Below are 21,578 nucleotides of genomic sequence, written 5' to 3'. Positions count from 1 at the left end.
CTGACATTAATATCTATAACCGTGTTTCCGCTTAATGGCATTTAGTGCTTATCTTTAGGGTTATGATAGGTCATTGGTAACTGAATGGATTAAAAAAAAAAGCCACTGGTTGATCCATTCAACCAAAGGACTTGTATGCATGCATATAAGCCTAACCAATGGACACAGACAACAGGGGGGTGAGGGCATGAGTGGGGGTAATGGCGGGGGGGGTGATGGGGGAATAAGGACACATATGTAACACCTTAATCAATAAAGAAATTTAAAAAAACCCCACAAAACACAGGGGTGGGCAAAAGTAGCCTTACAGTTGTTTGTATGAGAATACATGCAGGTTAGATTATTACAACAGCTTTATTAACTGTGTTTTGCATACTCAACTGTAAACCTACTTTTGCCCACCCCATATGTGCATTTAAAATATTTAAAAAAAAGGTACTGGTTATAGAAGGGACAAGTAAAAGAAAATAAGGGTTTGGAAATATTAAATACACCAATGACTTAGCTCTTACAGCGGAGTTTACTCTTTGCCTAGTTCGTAACTTACATTCTTTCTGAAGAATCCGTTAGTAAAATTGATTTGTAAAAGATGAAGGTGAAATCTCACTGGTTAAGGAAACATCCCTTTAAATGTTTTGTAAGTAAGAAACATTACTTATGTTCATTCATATAGAATTGTAAGTTATTTTCTAGTTTAAAGGAAGACAGGCCTAAAATAGGGGGTGTGGGGGTGGGGGTGCGTTATGCTGGAAAAGCCACTGAATGTGGTGCAGTGTCTCATCTTTCTAACCCAGCAGCATTGACACCTTGTTCTGTTGTTATGAACTGTTCCAGAAGGTGCGATAGGAGGCCAGAACGCTGATTCCAGTGCTGCCAGGAGCCCGTGGGACGTTGGGAAATCATATCCCACTTTTATACTTGGCCTCCTCTTCTGCAAAACAAGTTATGATCTCCAAGTTTCTGCCTAAGCTCTGAAATTCTGATGGGCCTCTTGGTACTTAACTGCTATGTGTGAAGTTTATTGGGCACAAAAATATAATTTAGTGCTGAGCATAAGTCCTGATAAATTGGGTTGTCTAAAATCTGAGTTTGTGTTGACATAAAAATTTTCTCAGTGGCTCCTACAATGACAGCATGGGGCTGGATATTGTAGGTGAGTCAAAGATGAATGACGTTACTGCTTCCTGTCGAAGCTTAAAGCTAGCCAGGGAGATAAGATAGATGTATGAGTCACTCACGTACAAGGTTGATGGTGGCATCATTGAGTCTCACCCTTGTCCCGGGTGTTGTCTGTAAAACATAAATCTGATTATACCTCTCCTTTGTTAAATTCTTCATCAGCTCCTAATCACTGACAGGATAAAACCTAATTTCCTCAGCACCTGGCAGCCTTTCTGACCTGGCCCGTTAGTATAACTTCACCTGCAAAATCACCCTTTCTCCCCCACCCCCCCCCACACACACACACACTCTCCCATCCCCATGCTTTTCTTCTCCCTCCACCCAAGTTGTTTACCTCATGCCTTCACAGGTAAAGATAAGGTCCAATTGGAATGCTAGCTTGTCTTGTCTGGCTTTCTCTTCACAGCGTGCTCTAGTCCATTCCTTTTCCCTCTGACCCACAACCCCTCACACCTGTCCAACTCCTGCTCCTCCTTGAAGAACCTGGTGGGGTGCCCATGTTCCCACAGAGCTTTCCTGGACTTCCCAGGGCAGACCCTGGATGCATGCCTTCTATGCTTTTCCACACACTCCCACAGAACCTGAGACCCCTCCATTAAACTAAGCTACATAATTGTGTTTACAAGTTTATCTCTCCATCTGATAGCAAGATCCTTGGGAGCAGGACCTTTGCTTGCCCTTTGTGTGGCCCCAGCACACAGCCTGGTGCGTGCTTCTTTCTATAAATGCTGTTGGGTTTGTGCAGGTCCTGGGGAGGTCATCTAGAACTCGGGAGAGATGAGAGCCAAAGCCACAGAACAACTGGTGAAAATGTGGGAGTGAGATTAGGGCTGGAGAGGGGGGCGGAGGGGGGGCGGTTTGAGCCTGGTTATTTTAGGGGTTGGGAAGAAGTTGGTAAAAGTAGTTGGGGAAGAAGAGAGGAAATCAGGATTGGGCAGTCATCATGGAGCTCACAGATGGGGGGAGGGTCTGAAAAGAGGCTACTGAACTCATTACATGGCCTTTCAAGAGAGCAGTTTCAAGGAAGTCTTTGGATTGAAGAAGCCAGTTTTCATGAGATAAGAATTATTTTTACAAGCAGAAAAAGAATGCCAAATAATTTTTAAGAAATAAAGTAAAAGTTCTCAAAGCAAAGAGAAAAGGGGTAGTATTTTGAGGTGGCAGGGTAGAGGTAATATTATTGCTTGCTTTAAGAACCAGAGCCAATTAGAACACTGTTGTAGTTGAAAGGCACCAGCGGGAGGGGAGATTTCAGATACAAAGAGCGAATGGGAGGATGTTCCCTGAGGAGGTGGTAGGCAGTGAGCTCAGAGGCAGGCAGAGGTCAGGTTTCACCCTCTGTCTCCTCAACAGAATTGGAGAAAGCGCAAAAGAATGTTGAGATGTTCATAAGGTTGTATTGGAGGCTTGATGGAAACTATATGCTAGTTCTTTGATGAGAAAGATGGCTTTCATTTGGTGCTCTCTCGTTCAGTGCTTGTGAATTTGATTAGGTTGGCTTTTCAAAGACAAATGGTAATGCTGTCAAATACTTTAAGAAATATAGAAATATAGGTATTTCTTTTGGAATTTATGTCCTCAGGAAAAGTTGCCCAACCAGATGAAACAATGGATTGAGTTCTCTGTTGAGAAAAGAGAAGAGCAAAGACAAAAATAAGGGACTGATGGGTTGGAAATACTATACCAAAGGGGCAGTTGAACTCCTCCTTTTGGTTTGATGGCTCACCACATTTTTGGTAATACTGACTACTCTGAGCATGGTAGCCCCGAAAGAGGAGTTAGTAACCTGTGAGAGGAAGTCAGGTGCAAGAGCAAAGGAAAGGTGAACACTCATTGCTTCTACAGGAGGTAAAGAGACGTGTCCTTTTTTTTTTAAATGCTAAGCAACACACAAAAGACAGAACAGCAAAGACAGTCATTTAAAGGATCCAGGTCTTAACAAAGCACTATGGAGTGTTTAAACAAAAGGCTTATTGTTTTGTTTTTGTGTCTGTAGCCAGTCTGCTGTTTCAGCAATTCTATTTTAATTCCTGATAAAGTGAGTAACTTGAGTGGCCTCTATATTTCACCCAGGGCAGCATAAAAATGCTACATTGAAGGTACTGTGGATAAGGTTTGTTATCATTCACTGAACAACTGAAGTCTCTAATGTTGGTTTAGAATCTCTGCAGGCTATTTGATATTGAGTAACCTTGGTGATGCTCCACTACTGCCAGTGATAGGGCTTTTTCATTGTAAAGTGAAATGATATCACCTCCCATTTGGCCGTGCTCTGATGGTGCTGGGCCAGAACTGGCAGGCCCGTCCGACTCTCACATTCATCCTGGGCATCAGGCAGCTTTCACTTCAGCTTCAATCAGCTTGAGTGCTTCAAGTCTCCTTAAAATAATCTGTGTATGTGAAGAGAAGAAATGTTAACATTTAGTTTTCTGCAATGGCAGATAACCTTTTAAGAGTCATTCTTTCCATGGTTTGCAATGAAAAATAAAGCTAACAGTTGTATGCAGCCCCCTTAAGTTTCATACTTAATTCTTTACTTTTGGGAAAGGTTTGTATTCCTACTCCAATAAGAATTAGCTATGGAGGGAGATTGTTAATCAAAATGACCTTTTTTTTTTTTTTTAACTCTTCTACATAAAATGAGATGGCCTTGCAGTGTTTAACATCACTGGACCCAGGCTGTGAGGGAAAAGGAACTCTTTCCAGTTTGCTAATATATTAGTCAGCACGAATAAATTCATTTCCTGTTTGTTGAGCTGGTGACACAATGTGTTTTTTTCTCTCTAATGCTCCATCTTCCCCATCCTGATCACTTTATTTTGCCAAACACACTGTGTAAATTGAATGAGAAGTCATTTGGAATTGTGCTAAAATAACTTAGGCATAGGGATTTGGCAGTCTCCTTATTATCCCCACCGTCCTTGGCAAAGAAACCCATTTATTACAAAGGTGGCATTCCATCACCATCTCCTCTTTTCTACATTATTCCTCCCCCAAACCTTTTCTGGGAGGTTTCTCTGAAAAATGAAGCTTTCCTGTGACATCTATTCTACCCGAACAGAAATCTTTTGGGAGTTGCCCATGATTTAGTTAGTTTTTCAATGTGGATTTGGTCAGTTTCCCTAGAGGTCTACCAAGACTCAGTTTCCTTGGATAGATAACCCTGGTAGAGCATTACACATTATCTTCCCTATTTCAATCTCTCCCACCTGCTCTTCCCTCATCCTCTTATTTCTTGAACATATATCATTGGGGCCTCTCTCCCATTAAATTCTGTGTTGATGCTGCCCAGTTGTGCTTAATAAACACTGATGGCATAGCTGGTATAATTTGGAGAACCACTGCTCCAGAAATTGCCATGTGAACTTCTTTATCCATCAGCTAATTTGTAAGTACCTTGAAAGTGGGATTATATCCCTTAAGCCCCCCTAGCGCAATGCAAGCTAGGATTCAAACACACAACTATTGACTTTCAGAGTTTGAGCTCTTGACTGCTGTCATTCATTACCTGAGTGTTGTTAGCAGGTTTCTTGAGCAAATTGAGACTCAGTATCTTTGGGGGAACTTGGTGATAGTTGGCCCTGATTGGCCCTCTCTTTCTTACCCACAGTTAAGCAAATTATACTCTAGCAGCTGGAACATTGTGTCTTATATGCACCATTAAGAGAGGAGATATTTACTTTCAGAACTTTTAGAGGGACTTGGGCTTAACCATTAAAGCCATACATTTTCTCCTTTTCCTTTTATGTTTTTACTAAAGGCCCGGTGCATGAAATTTGTGCACTCGGGGGGTGTCCCTCAGCCCAGATTGCAAGAGAGCGCAGGCCAGGCCGAGGGACCCCATTGGTGCACGATCGGGGCTGGGGAGGGATGCAGGAGGTTGGCCAGCCATGGAGGGACTGTGGAAGGGCTCCAGGGCGTGTCCTGCCTGTCTCGCTCAGTCCCCATCGGCCGGACCCCAGCAGCAAGCTAACCTACCAGTTGGAGCTTCTGCCCTCTGGTGGTCAGTGCACGTCATAGTGAGCAGTTGGGTGGCCTTAGCATATCTTTAGCATATTATGCTTTGATTGGTTGAACAGCCTACCAGACACTTAGCATGTTAGGCTTTTATTATACAGGATGGTGCTTGGGATGCTAAGTATCATTGACGTGAGGATTGATGAAGAAGTAGTTTTATGGTCTCAAATATGCATTTATTGGAAGATAAATTTGGACTTAATGCTTCATATATAGGAATACTCTTATGTCATTGTAGGTATCTATATATATATAAAAAAGCCTACATAACCTTTAAGCTGAATGACCAGAATGACCAGCCGACCAGTCCTATGATGCGCACTGACCACCAGGGGGCAGACGCTCAATGCAGGAGCTGCCCCCTGGTGTTCAGTGTGCTCCCACAGGGGAGTGCCGCTCAGCCAGAAGCCAGGCTCAAGGCTGGTGAGCACAGCTGCGGTGGCAGGAGCCTCTCCTGACTCCACGGCAGCACCGCCTAACCCTAACCCTAACCCTAACCCTAAGCCTAACCCTAAACCTAACCCTAACCCTAACCCTAACCCTAACCTGGGATGAGTGCCAGTGGCATGGCACCCCGCCCTGGCTCGGGCTCCTCCCTGGCCTCCTGCCGCTTGGTGCACTGACTGCTACATCCCCCGAGGGGTCCTGGATTGCGAGAGGGAGCAGGCCAGGTCGAGGGACACCCCCCGCCCAGAACAAATTCGTGCACTGGGCCTCTAGTTCCTATATAACTACATATAAACTATTACCTTAAAGGGGAGAGGGGAGAAAATAATGAATCATCAATTTAATACTAATACAAAAGGGCATATTTATTTAGAATCTATCATTAAAATTGCTTTCAAATTATCTAGGAAAATATGCATTGAAAAGATCTATATTAAATCTATGGTGCTTTAAGCTTTCACATAGCTTTTCAATTCACTTGATATGCTACAAATTACTGAATAATTTAAACATTTGACCATTTATAATTATGTTATAATTTGTTGATTCTTAAAGACAATTTAAGTATATTGACATTCAACCGTTTTGAATAATTTAGGAAAAATACCTATATAGTTTTAGAAAATTCAATATGCTCGACTAGCAAAGCAGAATCTTAACTACAGTGTCAATATGGTTTCCTTTTCTCTTCCAGTATTGCCACACCCAGTAAGTTCATAAACTAGAAGGTAAATCTCTTCTATTTTAAAATGCAGTTTGGTTTGATTTTTATTAAGAAAATAAGCTATCTCATATTTATAAAGCATAGTATTTGAGTGAAGTAAATTTTTCCTGCGTGCTTACTTGAAAGCTTAAACCTGATCCTTTAGCTGTGTAATAGCCAATACAGCTGTTGAACTAAAATTGTCTTTCTTCTAAACATATACGATTGTAGATTTATGTGCTCTTAGTCCTCTGGTCCTGGATAAAGACATATAATAGAACTGGTTTTTAAATGTTCTTGATAATCTGATGGATAAGTACTGGGATAGGAGTTTGGAAATCTGGGTCTACCAGAAATTTGACACCTGGGTTTCATAATTCATAAGACAAACATATCTGTTTCCCGTGGCAGGAAGCTTAGAGCATCATGGAAAGAAACTGTGACTGGGAAGACCCTATTTCCAAACAAGGTCACATATACAGATACCGGGCGTTAGGACTTCAACCTCTCTTTTTGGGGGACACAGTTCAACTCCTAACACATACTTTCAGATCAAGGAGCCTGAATACTGCCCTTGCTGTAGTAGTTATGCTATATTAAATACATTCACCACCCACCTGGCTGATACCCTTCCTATACAAAATGTCTGTAAGTAGGAGGCTTCAGGTTATGTAAAAACAATTAAGTAATGACTATACGTTCTGCAGTTAGATCAGTTAACATATTTTAGCTCTATTTTGGGTTGAGAGCAGTTAGAACTAAATATCCAGGCTCTTGACGGTACGAGAATCCCAGTATGATATAGGTATTGTACATCCTTAGGAAAAAAATAAAGCCTCATGGTATTTTGATAAAGATGGAAACAACAGCTTTGTAAAATGGTAGAAACTTAAAGAATTGTGCAGCCAAGCAAATCTTGTTATGGATTTGCTTACTGGCATTTAAAAGTGGGAGAGTTTGAGGTAGTTATGGTTTCCGTGGTATATTCTGCCAGCAGTGGCTGTGTTTGAGCATCTGCCACATAGAGCGAGCAGTCTGTGCCAAGTTCCGGCTTACCCTCACCTAGTCTCCCCTCAGACAGCAGCGCCCCGGGGTTGTGCTGCTGAATGATTCACACGGCAGCTTCCCAGGCAGGAGGAGTGACGTCCCGGCTTACAGAGGTGGAACCTGAGTTTCCAGGAGGCGAAAATGTCCACAAGGTCTCAGAGGTATAAGTGGTGCCAGGTCTGTCTGGATTCCAGACATTCAAGGGGCTCCTCCATGCAGTGCCCTCTCCCCAGCCCCGTGGTCAGCCTCCTGAAACACAAAGGGTTAGTCTCTCATTACTGTTGCATATTTCACACCCAAAGCCTCTCAGCCTCATTCAGGGGTGGGAAATAAAACATCAAGTAAGTGTTGGGAGAATGGTAACGGGGATCTGGGAAATCTTTGATTCAGTGTTATTCCTCTGTTTGGAAGAGTTATGAGAGTTGTTTTTTTGGATATTCTCATTTTCTCCCTTGCTTATGAGGCAGGATTCTCTTTCTGTCCCCTGTGAAGGTAGGTATGGCCATGGGGCTTGTTTTGTCTAAAGAAATAGTAGCGGAAATAACCCCTGGGTCCTTTGGCAGAGGTTCCTAGAGCAGGTGTGAAATGCAGATTGTCCCAGCACAAGTGGGGAGGGGGGAGGAGCCTCCCTCTGCCTGGCCCCTGGTCCCTGAGTGACTGTGGTGAGCACAGCCCCTGCCAGCTCAGCCTGGATGAGGAGATAAGGGGAGCATGCAGCAAAGAATCTCCTGGTTGTGTTAAGCCCCTGAAATTTTGGAACTCTGTATCTGCTGCATATTCTAGTTTATTGTGGCCGATTCAACAAATTAAAGAACATTACATACAAAGTGGAACTTCACCAGGAGTTTCCAGTAGAGAAAATTATTTGGAAAATAACTCGTTAAAGCTGCTTGCAGGAGACTCTCTTACCATGTCTAAACTATTAAAACGAAAAGCCTGAAGAACTGCGTTACTGCATGAAAGTTTGGAAGCCAGAGCAGCATTAAATTCCCGGGATGGTTAGATAACCATCTCATTCTGTGACATTATTTTTGTCCTTCTATATTGAAAACGTTGGTCTCCCAAGAAATGTTTGTTCATTGTTCTTGCACTAAAGAAAATAATCTGACAGGTAAGGGAGGAGGAGGAAATTGGCGGTTGGGAAACCAGAGGGCACAACGAACAGTGACACCTTTATCCAGGCAGCACCGAGAGAACAATAACGGGGTTTACTCTTAATTTCTGTTGCAGGAGGAGCATGCGTTAAAGACAGATCTTCTATTACATTTAGTATCTTGTTTCTAGCCTGGAGTCGCAGGCATAACCCCGCGTTAAATTCTGCTTTGCCTTGCAGTTACTCCGTTGAGTGTTTGAAAAGTCTTTGTTTATTCATGATGGCTTGCACTTATATCTCACTCTATAGACAGTAAACTCGGTTTTTAATGAACAAAGCCACGGTTTTAGAAACTGAGAGCTGTTGCAACTTGACAAGAGAAATTTTCCTACATTTCCCCCTAGAGTTGGAATAAGATAAATGACAATGGATACTGAGGAGTTTACTAGATTTCAGAAAATTTGTAAGACTCCGAATATTGGTGATCTGCCATAAATTTATACTGCCTAGCTTAGTCTGAGACCCAATATCAACTTTCATTTGATATCCTTTACTATTTGTTATATTACTATTTAAACATTTCTGTGGCATAAACTTCATTGATATAAAAGGAGGCATTGTCTCAAACTAGGGTCAAACGGTGTCACACCGTTTATTATTAGAAGTACTAATAATTGCAAGACTTTTATGCTTATAGCATAGGAATAATAATTTTCCAATATTTTGGCCTTTTAAGATGTAACATGTGTCAGGTCATTTTTGTCATTTTAATATTCTTCTCGAGAATATCGTAACTAATAGCAGCTTTAGAGATGATCTAGTTCGCGAGTCCTTGTTTCCTTGAAGAGAAATCTTCTTCAAACATTACCTGACATGGTATCCAATATGCAATGCAGATTCTTAAAACAATAACATTTTATCATTTCAAACATACTTATTACAGGGTCAATTGGTGAGGGGAAAACTACTCTTTTGAACAGAAAGACTTCATTTAAAGGGGCCTTGGCCTTCACTTTGTATTTTGTTTCGTTTGGCAAGTATTTGAATTACATGTTAAGTAGCTGCAAGTGGTAATAGTTTTTACAAGTGTGTTTTACAAGGTGCACTCTTAATCCTTAGGAGACTCCGGTTTTGTAGGACCACAGAAAAGTTAATTTAGTAGTACACGTTAATGAAATGTAAAACTATTGAGCTTGAGTGTTACTGTTTTTTTAATCTAGCTTTAAGGTAGTTAAAGAAAAAAATTTATAGAATCCCCAAATTGCATAGAATAACATTTGAAAACTACTAATTATGCTCTATGTAACAGTATCTCTCTCATATAGATTCTGGTTGTACTATTTATTTTTATAGAAAATTTGTCAAATATTGGAGAAAATGTGAAAATATCTTTCACTGAAAAGAGTTAGGTTAGCATGAATTAAATACTCATTTAAAAATAAGGTGTGTTCTGGAAGTTTGAGAAATTTTTTTTTTAATTTCCATTTTACACAATAGTAAGAGTGATTGCCAGCTCAGCCCACAAATTATTTATCCCATAGTGACTTAAGTAATAATATTTAGCTATCTTTTGATTACATATGCACTTTTAAGTTAGTTTGGCATTCTATTTGTGTTTTGTTTTTAAATTCTCGCCAAGGGATGTGTTTATTGATTTTAGAGAGAGAAAGGAAGGGGGAGAGAGAAAGAGAGAGATCAATTGATTATAGGCACCCCGAACAGGGGTGGAACTCCCAATCTAGGTATGTGCCCTGACCTGGAATCGAACCCACAACCTTTTGGTGTATGGGACAATGCTCCAACTAACTGAGCCACCTGGCCAGGGCTAGCTGGCATTCTAAAACAGTGGTCGGCAAACTGCGGCTCGCGAGCCACATGCGGCTCTTTGGCCCCTTGAGTTTTTAGCAAAAGCCAGCTTAGGAGTACCCTAATTAAGTTAATAACTATGTACCTACCTATATAGTTTAAGTTTAAAAAATTTAGCTCTCAAAAGAAATTTCAATCGTTGTACTGTTGATATTTGGCTCTGTTGACTAATGAGTTTGCCGACCATTGTTCTAAAAGATCCTCATGGCTCTGTCAGTGGGCTTTTTAAAACTCTGATTTGTAGCCCGGGATTGGAAACTTTCCACTCCCACTGTGTGGTAGCTAAGGAGAGGTTTTTTTTATTCCCTGGTTGGAGAATTTTTATCCGTGTACGAACGAAACTACTGTCTCCTCTTTGAAAAAGAATCATAGATCCCAGTGTTAGAAAAGAATTCTGAAGATGGCCTACTTTGGTTCTGTGCTTTTACGTACATGGCTTTGTAAAGCTGTGCAAAGAGGAAACTTTTCCAAAGGCACACACATTTGGCACTGCTTTAGCAAGCTGGATATTTAAAGGAACCCTGTGGCAAATACTTTTGCAAGGCAAATGCTCCTCTAAGATGGCATCTAGAAATGGGAAAGCTCCTGGGGCTTTATTATTATTTTTTAAATATATTTTTGTTGATTTCAGAGAGGAAGGGAGAAGAGAGAGATAGAAACATTAATGATGAGAATCATTGATTGGCTGGCTCCTACACGCCCCCTACGAGGGATTGAGCCTGCAACCCTGGCATGTGCTCTGACCAGGAATCAAACTGTGACCTCCTGGCCCATAGGTGACACTCAACCACTGAGCCACGCCCACCTAGTAGCTCCTGGGGTTTTAAAAAGCCTTTGGAACTCTGCTGCACTCCCCCACTGATGACAGTAATTAGCGCAATGGTCCTCCTTGAAGACAATGCCCAGTCTCTAAGCAGCCAGTGGTGGGGTCCTCAGTCCCCCTGTGATCCAGGGCATCAGGCTTCCTGCTTACCTGCCACTCGGTGGTGCCAGGCATTCCTTTGTGGACTGTCAGGCACCTCAGACTGCCACCAGCTTCATATTAAATTCGGCACAATAACTATAGGCTGGTTGGCAGCAAAGTTAAAATGAGAACTACAAACGAGAGCATTATCACCAGTGATTTCTCATGCCACTTCCAGCTGATGAGTCTAGGAAACAAGCCCAGCACGAGGATTGCTCGTGGGTTTTGATGTGGAATTACATAAGCAATTGTTGTGTGTCAGAAATTGACACGGAGGGTTGCTGTGGGGTCTGAAGGTGGTCCCTGCAAAGTATAGGTACATGGCATGGAGTGTGTAGTAGTAGTTGCTATACTAATTCTTAGTCATTTTTATCATTTCATTTTTAATATTATTATTATTTTGAAGTCTTATTATGCCTAGGAAAGTGTTACCAGAAACGGTAAATAAAGAGGAGTAAAGAAACCCTGGTTCCTAACGCCCTTTCTCCCCGCCGTCCTGTGCCCTCTGCAGAATGTGATAAGCTGCGGCGGGATGGCTACCGGAGCTCTCAGTACTACTCCCAGGGACCCACCTTCGCCAGCTCCGGTCCACCCAGCGATGAGTATCAAGATGAGGATGATGAAACAGATCAGAAGGTAAGGTCTCCAAATTCAACATGGGAGCCCAGAACAGAAAAAGGATATAATGGGGGAAACTGGTGAAATTAGAACAAAGTGTGTGTGTTTTTTAGTTTAATAGCATTATCCCAAGTAAACTGCTTAATTTTGATTAGTGTGCCATAGTTTTGCAGCACATCAACATTAAGGGACACTGGGTAAGGGTACACAAGGAATTCTCAGTACTATCTTCGTAAGTTTTCTCGAAGGCTAAAATTAGCCTGGGGGGCGGGAAGTTCCTGATCCAAACAAGTTATTAAAGGAGCATATATATTTGTGCATTTTGAATACTCTCTTTTGGGTAGAAGAAATAAAGTATGTTATTTCTGTTGTTTTGCTTTTTTCATGTGACCAAGAACCTAGTGAGATTACAAAGAAGAGCTCTAAGGATAGCAGCAAAAAGCCATTGTTTCACAAGTGGGCAATGCTCTTAGGTAGATCCAGCACGGGCAGTGCTTTTACTTAATATTACAGCGCTGGGCAATTCGCTTTCGTGATGCTGTTTCATATCTGCATTCCTTTTTCCCACGCCATCTTTTGTGATACATGCAAACTACTTAAGACAAATATATTTCTCAGTACTAAATGCACATGGAAGAATAAAAATGTATGGAGATTTTTAACTTACGTAGTTTTATATTTTGTTTTTTTTTTGTTGTTTTTTTTTTTAAATATATTTTATTAATCCTTTACAGAGAGGAAGAGAGAGGGATAGAGAGATAGAAACATCGATGAGAGAGAAACGTCGATCAGCCGCCTCCTGCACACGCCCCACTGGGGATGTGCACGCAACCAAGGCATATGCCCTTGACCGGAATCGAACCCGGGACCCCCGAGTCCGCAGGCCGACGCTCTATCCACTGAGCCAAACCGGTTTCGGCCGTAGTTTTATATTTCGTTTTTATTAAGGAATGTTGACTGACACAAATTACTTAAACAAATAAGGTTTGATGAACAGGGTTTGCTTTAGAAACCATTTTAAATTAACCTAAGAAATTTCAGTGGAATTTAGGTCAATACATCAAAGTCTTATTGTTTGGAGAACATTATTCAAAATTTATTATCCTCTCTCAAATAAGTAACATCAGAGAAAAAAAGTAGATAACAGTTGTTCAAAAATAGAAAATTACTACCTTAAATTTTTGGTTTTCTAATGAAGATTGGACCCAGGTTTTTATTACAGAACTAGAGGCCTGGTGCACGAATTCATGCACCAGTGGGGTCCCTCGGCCTGGCCTGCAGGTGCAGGCTGAAACCGGCTCTCCAACATCCCCCGAGGAGTCCCAGATAGTAAGAGGGCACAGGCCAGGCCATCAGATCCCACCGGTGCACGATCAGGGCCTGGGAGAGACACAGGAGATTGGCCAGCCGGGGAGGGACCGCGGGAGGGCTCCAGGGCGTGTCTGGCCCATCTTGCTCAGTCCCAATTAGCCAGACCCCAGCAGCAAGCTAACCTACCGGTCGGAGCATCTGCCCCCAGAGGTCAATGTACATCATAGCAAGCGGTTGAGCGGCCTTAGCATATCATTAGCATGTTACACTTTGATTGGTTGAACAGCCGACTGGTTGACTGGACACTTAGCATATTAGGTTTTTTTTTTATATAGGATGTCTTTCCTATTTCTCTAAAGGTGTTTCGACATGTTAGGTTAATCCTTTGAAACTCTAAAATACACAAATTTTCTTACTAAAATAGGAAAGCAGTTATTTCAAAGTTGATCTGGTCTTTAATTTTAAAAGCTTATTTTTTTTCTTGTTGACATGAGTAAGGAAAATAAAAAAATCAGAAGATGAATTATATCATGAGGGTGTTTTGATTTAAAATTCTTTTCAGGTTTATTGAAGTACTAGAGGCCTGGTGCATGAAAATTCATGCACTGGAGGGGGGTCCTTCAGCCCGGCCTGCCCCCTCTCACAGTCTGGGAGCCCTCAGGGGTAGGAGGTGACCCGGCGATCAGGGAAAGGCAACGTCCCCATCACACCCCTGCTGCTGCCACTGCCGGCAGCGCAAGCCTCAGCTGGCCCTGGTTACCTGAGTCTCGGGCGGCCTTGGGCGGCTGGACAGCCACCATCCGAGGCTTGCCTGCGCCTCAGGCCAGCCCTGGGTGGCTGGGGGGCTGAGGGTGGGTCCAGCTGCACTGCGAGCCTGCAACCACCCCCCCCACACACACACACCCGGCGGGGCTGAAAGGACTGGGGGACTCCGGCGAGGCTGAGGGCACTGGGTGCCGCCATCTTGTGGCTATGGGTGCCACCATCTTTGTGATGGTGTGATGGCCAATTTGCATATTCCCTCTTTATTAGATAGGATAATTGACAAAGTTGTATCTATGATGATTTGACAGAAGTATACTTTATGAAATGATCATCACACTCAGGTTAATGAGCACATCCATCACCTCACATAGTTACCGTGTGTGTGTGTGTGTGTGTGTGTGTGTGTGTGTGTGTGTGTGTGAGAGAGAGAGAGAGAGAGAGAGAGAGAGAGAGAGAGAGATGAGAGCGCTTTAGGTCTATTCTCTTAGCAAATTTCAAGTACACAGCACAGCATTATGTACTGGAGTCACCATGCTGGACATTAGATCCCAAAGAGCTTGCTCATCGCAGACTGAAGGCCTGTACCCTTTGATCAGTGTCTGTCCACCTCCTTCACCTGTGAGATTTTTAAAATCCAGATATACTTCAGCCTTTCTGTGGTGCTCAGGGAGGGGGAGCATTTAGTTTACAGTGGGACCCAGAGAGACAGAGGTGGTTTCTGGGTGCAGCCTAGTGAGTATGCAGAGTCCCAGGTGGCAAATCGGCAAATCGGCCTTACCAAGACCACATTCTAAGATCTTCCTGGGAAATGGAAGCGTAGTTTCTAAATTCTCACACAGCTATTTAGTTCCCAGATCCTCACATCTGAGAGAGTTCAGTTTCTGTGAACGAGTTTCTACAGTTAACGTGCATTGCCATGGACCCCTCCAGGCATCCTCTCCCAAACATGCAAGGGAGTGTGGACAGGTCATGGGCCCTTAGAAAACAAGGCTTCTGTCCTGTTGAAAATAAGTCAGAGATAATGATTACAGACACACACACACACACACGCGCACACACACACGCACACACAACATGGCATGTCCTAGTAAGCATAAGAAGTACCTTATTATCATTTCTCAGCAGTTTAGCATCTGATACATCTTCTATCCAAGGACAGCATATTAAATGATTTTTTGAGCAGGGAGATGGAATAGGAGCTCGCTCCATCCACATATTTCGAGCCTTAGCTCTGTCACTTGTTTGTACTTCGCTCTCCCTCCCTCTCTAAAATCAACAAAAACATATTTTTTTAAAAAGAGGATAAGATCTATATGAAAAAATTTAAATACTATAGAAAACCACAAATAAGATTGGAATAAATGAAAAAACATAAGCTCTGAGATTAGAGGACTCAATACCAAAGAGCTGTCAAATCTGCCCATGTTAATCTATAAAATTAACACAATACCAATAAAAACGTGAGCAGTTGGTTTGTTTTGGTTTGGAGTTATTTGGGGGGTGGAAGGAGACGGGAGGGACTGGAGAGGCTGGATCTGAGGTTCATACCTGGACAAGCTGTGCGACTGAAGAGCAGTGAGGAAGGAAGAGTGGCTAGGTGCTCACCCATGGAGTCAGGAATTACTCCAGTGCGGCCTCTGAACGTACAGACGAGTAGGACCACACATTACAAACAGTATGTAAAGTTCAGAAATAGACCCTAATCTGCAACTTAGTACATGATCAAGTTGGCACTTGAAATTAGGTGGGAATCCAGTAACTCTAAGGGCTCCCAGCCAGCAGTGTATGGTCTCCATGTTAAGACCAAGGCCCCTAACTACAACGCACGTTCTTAGTAGTGGCTGTAACAGTTGGGGTTATTAAGTACAGAGTGTGTAGAAGTCAGATTGGAGGGAAAATTCTATGGGGAAAACCCTTTTCTTTGTCTTTCCTAGGTAGGCGGTGGGGATGGAGATGAAAGGCGAGGAGACCAGTAGACTGTCATAGAAGGGACACATGAGTTAAAGGTTTAGGCTACAGGTGCTCTGACATCAAAAGCGGTGCTTAGAAAAAAAGGATTGCTTGCATTCAACAAATATTAAGCATTTGTTATGTGTTTAAGACAGAAGCCCTGTCCTAAAATGAGAGTTGCTAATAAGGTAAAGGTTAAGAACATATAAATTAGAACAGAGAACCCAGAAGACATCTGTTCTGGTTATTTATTCTGGATAATTATTTTAGAACAATGAATGCAAAGCATTTGCCAAGTAAACCTCAAGTTTCTGGTATGAAGAAAGGTATTTTGCTAATGATATCCATATATATCTTTCCAAGTGGTGACATAGTGTGGCAAGAAAAAAATTGTTTGAAGTGTTTCCAACTCTGTATGTTCTGTACATCATCTAAATATTAAACATGCTGCATGAAAAATGCTGTCTGCAAAGGGATGTAGGAATCCACAGAATACTTTTTATTCAGCCACAAAATCAGAGAGTAAATCATTACTTTAGTGTTGTTCTGGTCTTGACATTTCTGTTTTGTTCTTCCAGTTTTCATTGTGTGCCAGGTACTACCAAAGAGGTTATTCAGGTATTTGAAGGAAGTTCAGCTATAGATGCTAAAATACATCCTGTGAGTTGATAGGGCATTTCTCCAACTGCCATGACGGAGGTTATATTTGATGATATGTTCACTGAGTCACAGAAACGTTCATAGAGGCTCCATTGTCTCAGCAGAAACCATGTCAGTCATGAGTTACTCAATCTCTTGTGTAAAATTCACCCCCAAACAGATAAGTGAGGCTGGGATTATGGCAATAAACAGTTGGCTTTAATAGTATTGATAGAAACTGAAGTTTTCTTTCCTATTTCCTGTTATTTTTTGAACTGGCATCTCGGGTTCTGGTTTAGTCTTCCTTGATAAGAGATATTTGAATCAAAGGAGGACTTTGAAGAATACAAAGGATAGCAGCCTTGCTCTCTAACTGCAAATGTCGGAGGCTTACATAACATGATGCTTGCGAGTGCTGGTCTGGGCCAGCTTTCCCACCTGTCCGTGGCGGCGGTCTTGGCTAAATTGCTTGTGAGCTTCAGTTTCCTCAACTGTAAAGAGTTATAAACCACATGTTCTGGTTTGCTCAGGACAACCCTGGTTTACAGCTGCTGTCCTGTGTAATTATTAATACCACCGCCTTCACGCTCAAAGGCAGTCAATAAAAGAATAGATCAACCAAAGGACTTGTATGCATGCATATAAGCCTAACCACACACAGACACCAGGGGGGTGAGGGCATGAGTTGCGGGGGGGGAGGGGGCGCAATGGGGAGATAAGGACAAAAAAAGAATAAATAAATAAATAAATGTGATACTGGAATGCAGTGTGTACCCCAGTAAAACCAGTGAATTGCAGACTCACACAACAATATGCATGTGTCTTAGAAACATAATAGCAAGTAAATAAGTAACAGTGCAAAGAGCATGACACCATTTTTATAAAATTCCAAATAAATATAAACATGTAATTTAGGCATATTTATACACGCTTGTAAAAAACGGAAGGGAATGATTAACACAATTCAGGAGAGTGATTACCTCTGGGGAAGCAGGGAGGAGCATGGAGGTGGATGCAATTACTGGTAATACTGTGAGCATGGGTTGGGTAGCGAGTTCTTAAATATTCATTATCTTGTACTATATACTTTGGATCTATGATTTACTCTAATCAAAAGTTCATTAAAATAAGTTACTGTATCAGTTAAAATGTATACTCTAATTACCTATTTTCATTATTTTGAGGAAAAGATCACTTAATATGGGATAGTTTAAATCCAAACTATTTTAATTCAGTACATGGTAAGAAAGTTTAGAGTCCTTGACAGGTCTAGGTTTTGTGATAAAGGGACTAATATGCTGAATAAGAGAGAAGGAACAATTAGTTACTTAATACCGTGGGTATGAAAACCACCTCCCAGCCAAATCATGGAGTTGCTGGGAAGGCCATGAACTGTGCTTTTGTGTGGATCCATGTCCACTACCCCTGGTCTTCTGTGTTGTTGTTGTTGTTGGGTCCGGGATGAGGGAAGGAATAGGAGAGAACAAATTAAGTCAGGATCTCGCGGGTCTGAGTAGAAGCAGCATATAGCCAAGAAAGACTGCAGTAGTTTTGACACTTTATAAAACTATCTAGAATCTTCAAAACCAAGAGTCAACCCAAAAGAGATTTTGGGAGTAAAATCACCAAAGACTAAAAGGACTAGAATGTATGTTGGTGTTCTCTTAAGTAGTGTCCTATGTTGTTTCATCGGTTCAGTGTCTATTCTTATGTAATACTTACTAAGTGAATACTAAATTTAGCTGTTTATAATTATATTTTCCAATTTTTAAAAGCATAGCAGTTTTTTTTTTTAACAAGCCTGGGCTAATCTGTGTTTCACAGTTAAGCCTACTTTTTGGTAACTTGGCCATTTGCCAAAGAGACTGTACTTCAGGCTCCCCTCTCCATCTGGTGGGAGGCTGCCTGGTTTCCACACAGGACTTGGTGGGCTCTGAAATGCAGGTCTGCCAGCATCCAGCATCTACACAACAACCACTGTTGCAGGTGATCTCCCTGTTTGAATTAAGTAATTTGACATGAGGAATTGTGGTTTAAGTTTTATTGGTGACTCTACGTTCCTTCCAGGACCAGATTATGGGCTATTGATGAACATTATTGACCAATTAACAGCTTTAAAAACTGCATTTAAGTTCTGAAAGCAAGGCAACTTCAAACTCAGTGTTTAAAAAAGTAATTCACCCTACACTGAGGGTTTCCATTCCACTTGCCCACTTTTGAACTTTCCCAAAGTAAAGTTATTTTAGGCCACTTTCTTATTTATAAAGTGAGGCTAGTGCTGTGAAAATTAAATGAGGTACCAGTTCCTTTAAAGCCTGTAACCCAAGGAAAGCCATGTAGAACTCAGTTACTAGATGGTGGTCCCTTTATTTTTATTTTTAAAAAATATTTTTATTGATTTCAGAGAGGAAGGGAGAGGGAGAGAGATAAAAACATCAATGATGAGAGAATCATTGATCGGCTGCCTCCTGTATGCCTCCTACTGGAGATCAAGCCCGTAACCCTAGCATGTACCCTTGACTGGAATCAAACCCAGGACCCTTCAGTCCACAGTTCCGACGCTCTATTCACTGAGCCAAACTGTACAAAGAGCTATTTCAAAATTCTGAGATAGCTCTCTGTACAGTTCCAATTTAAAGGCTCCCGGAACTTACATTCTCTTGGGAGAGACAAGATAAGTAACTAAAATATGTGCATACTGGTGATATGTATGTACTAAAGAGAAGCTTAGAAAGCTAAAAAGGGGATATAAAATCTTGGGAAGGAGTTAAAATTTTAGGTAGGGTGAACAGCTGAGACCTCAACAGGAAGGGGAATCTTGACTAAACCAAGCACCTGAAGAATAAGAAGGTTATACTTGTGTGGATGTCTGAGGGAAGAACATTTCAAGTGGTGGGAGCAACAAGTACAAAGGCCCCAAGGCAGTAATGTGCGTGATGTGTACCAGGAACTTCATGGAGGGTGATGTGACTGGGTAGGATAAACAAGGGACAGACTAGTTGGAGAGGAGGTCATTGTTGGCAGGGGGCCAGTTCATAGATCACGTACGTAGGGTTTTGTAGGCCGTAGTAAGAATCTCGGAGGGTTTGAGAGGAGGAGCACCGTGACCTGGCTGCGGTGTTGAGAAATCCACTATTGGAAGGGGAGGCGTACTGGAGGGTAGTCAACAAGGACAGAAGCATGCAGCCTAGTGAAGAGGCTAAGGTGATAATCTGGAGCGCTCCAACGTCTGTCTTAATGGAGTACTTGTGATGTGTTCTGCCGTTGAGATGCAGGAGTTTTTTCTGTGTTCCTGCTGTATTTATAAATACTAGGAGGGATGGGAGTCGGGTCATTTTGGAAGTCATACCATCCTGGTTTTCAAATTTTCTTCAGTAGATTGTAGCACTGTATAACAGTCACTTTGCATATAACGTTACCTGTTCCCTGCTTGTCTGGGAAATTTTCTTGTAAATGAAGGGAGCACGTTACAAAATAGATGATCTTTGTCAGTTGTCACATCAGAGCTGTCCCTGGTCACGAGGCTAACTGAAGTACTGTTTCATTGTGATAGTTATCGATTCTGACAACTAAAAGAGAAGTAGGTCACTAGGCCATTGAGACGCATGCAAACCACAGAACCGAGCTCCTCCAGGTCCCTCGGCGGACGTCACACGAGACGGGAACCCTCTCCGCAGGATGTCACCGTGCTATTTATTCTCTGGCCATCAGAAGCTTTCCTTTTCTTTCTTTTAAACCTTTGAGTGAGGATGTGCTTCTTAAGGCCTTCAAAATTTGTGTAATATTTCAAGGTTGCCTAGAAAATTATTTCTATGTAAATATATCAGAAAATTGGAGTGACCTTTTAATTTACTAGATTAAGATTCAACCCCAGACATGTGACCTTTACACAAATTGACATGAAATTCTCAAAATTAGTTTTAATTTATGTGTATGTGTATCTACAGTGTAAGAGTAGAGAATCTGTATTATAAATCAAACTTAACAAGAGTATCACAACTGCAAAGGGGGCAGAAATAATTGATTTATGTCAGCCTGGCTTAGCTGCTGCGGCTGACTCAAACATTCCTTTGTCTTTTCAGGATCTATAGGAGCTGTAACGTGTCAGATCCAACATGAATGGATATGGTGTAATTTAGTATCATGATTAAGACGCCAGTAACACATACTCCAAATGAGTATGTTAGTTATTTAATTACAGACATTTCATAGTTTCCTTGGGTGAAAAAGAAACTAGATTATCATTTTACATGTTTTATGTATTAAGAATTTAAAGTAAAAAATACTGAGATGTCTAGTTACAATTTATATTTTTATTTCTATAATGCCTTTATTATGGATAGTCTTACAATAAAAGAAAAATGCAGGTACTTGTCAATTCATGATTTTGTTTTCGTAAAGTCACATTTATATGACCACCACCTTTATGGCCATGATATTTAACTGTCCTAGACATTTCCACAGCTATCATCTCATGAGGTCCTAAGAGTACAGGATATTCCCATTTTACAGCAAGGGACCTCAACATTTAGGAACAGCCTAAAGGTCCCTTGACTGTAAGTTATAAAGTGAATAGACTCAGGTGTTTGGATTCTTCGCCTAAGACCCTATCCCTAACACCCCAAACCATTTCCATCTGTTCTGTGTAGCCCTTTTCAGATTGTGGGCGGTACTTGTAGAATAAATACAGGTATTGAGTGGGAAGTTTAATTCATTAGCAGTAGTGATGACAGTGTTCTTCTAAGTGTTTGAGATTTCTAAATGATGGGTTTCTGTAGATTTCTTACTGATGTCCTCTTAAAAACTTGCATTAAATCCAGAAGGACATCAACATATGCTTTTTAAAAATGGATCAATCCTTGCCTGGCTGGTGTGATTCAGTGGTTGGGTGTTGACCTATGAACTAGGAGGTCACTGTTCTATTCCCAGTCAGGGCATATGCCCAGGTTGTAGGCTCTATCCCCATTTGGGGAGCG

General features: G+C 41.6%; 1 protein-coding gene across 6 annotated transcripts in view; it reads left to right on the top strand.

The window, feature by feature from the left end:
• Window positions 1-21,578, top strand: part of NHSL1 (NHS like 1) — a 203,063-nt gene that overhangs the window by 159,899 nt on the left and 21,586 nt on the right. For all 6 annotated transcript variants that reach the window (XM_079781099.1, XM_079781101.1, XM_079781102.1 and 3 more), the window contains exon 3: window positions 11,831-11,955. In XM_079781099.1, the coding sequence (XP_079637225.1) occupies window positions 11,831-11,955 (125 nt within the window). The remainder of the gene's footprint in view (window positions 1-11,830; window positions 11,956-21,578) is intronic.

The sequence above is a fragment of the Cnephaeus nilssonii genome (assembly GCF_951640355.1).
Source record: "Cnephaeus nilssonii genome assembly, chromosome: 9".
Classification (NCBI taxonomy): Eukaryota; Metazoa; Chordata; class Mammalia; order Chiroptera; family Vespertilionidae; genus Cnephaeus; species Cnephaeus nilssonii.
The sequence above is the reverse complement of the archived record's forward strand: the minus strand, read 5'-3'. Positions and strand labels throughout refer to the sequence as shown.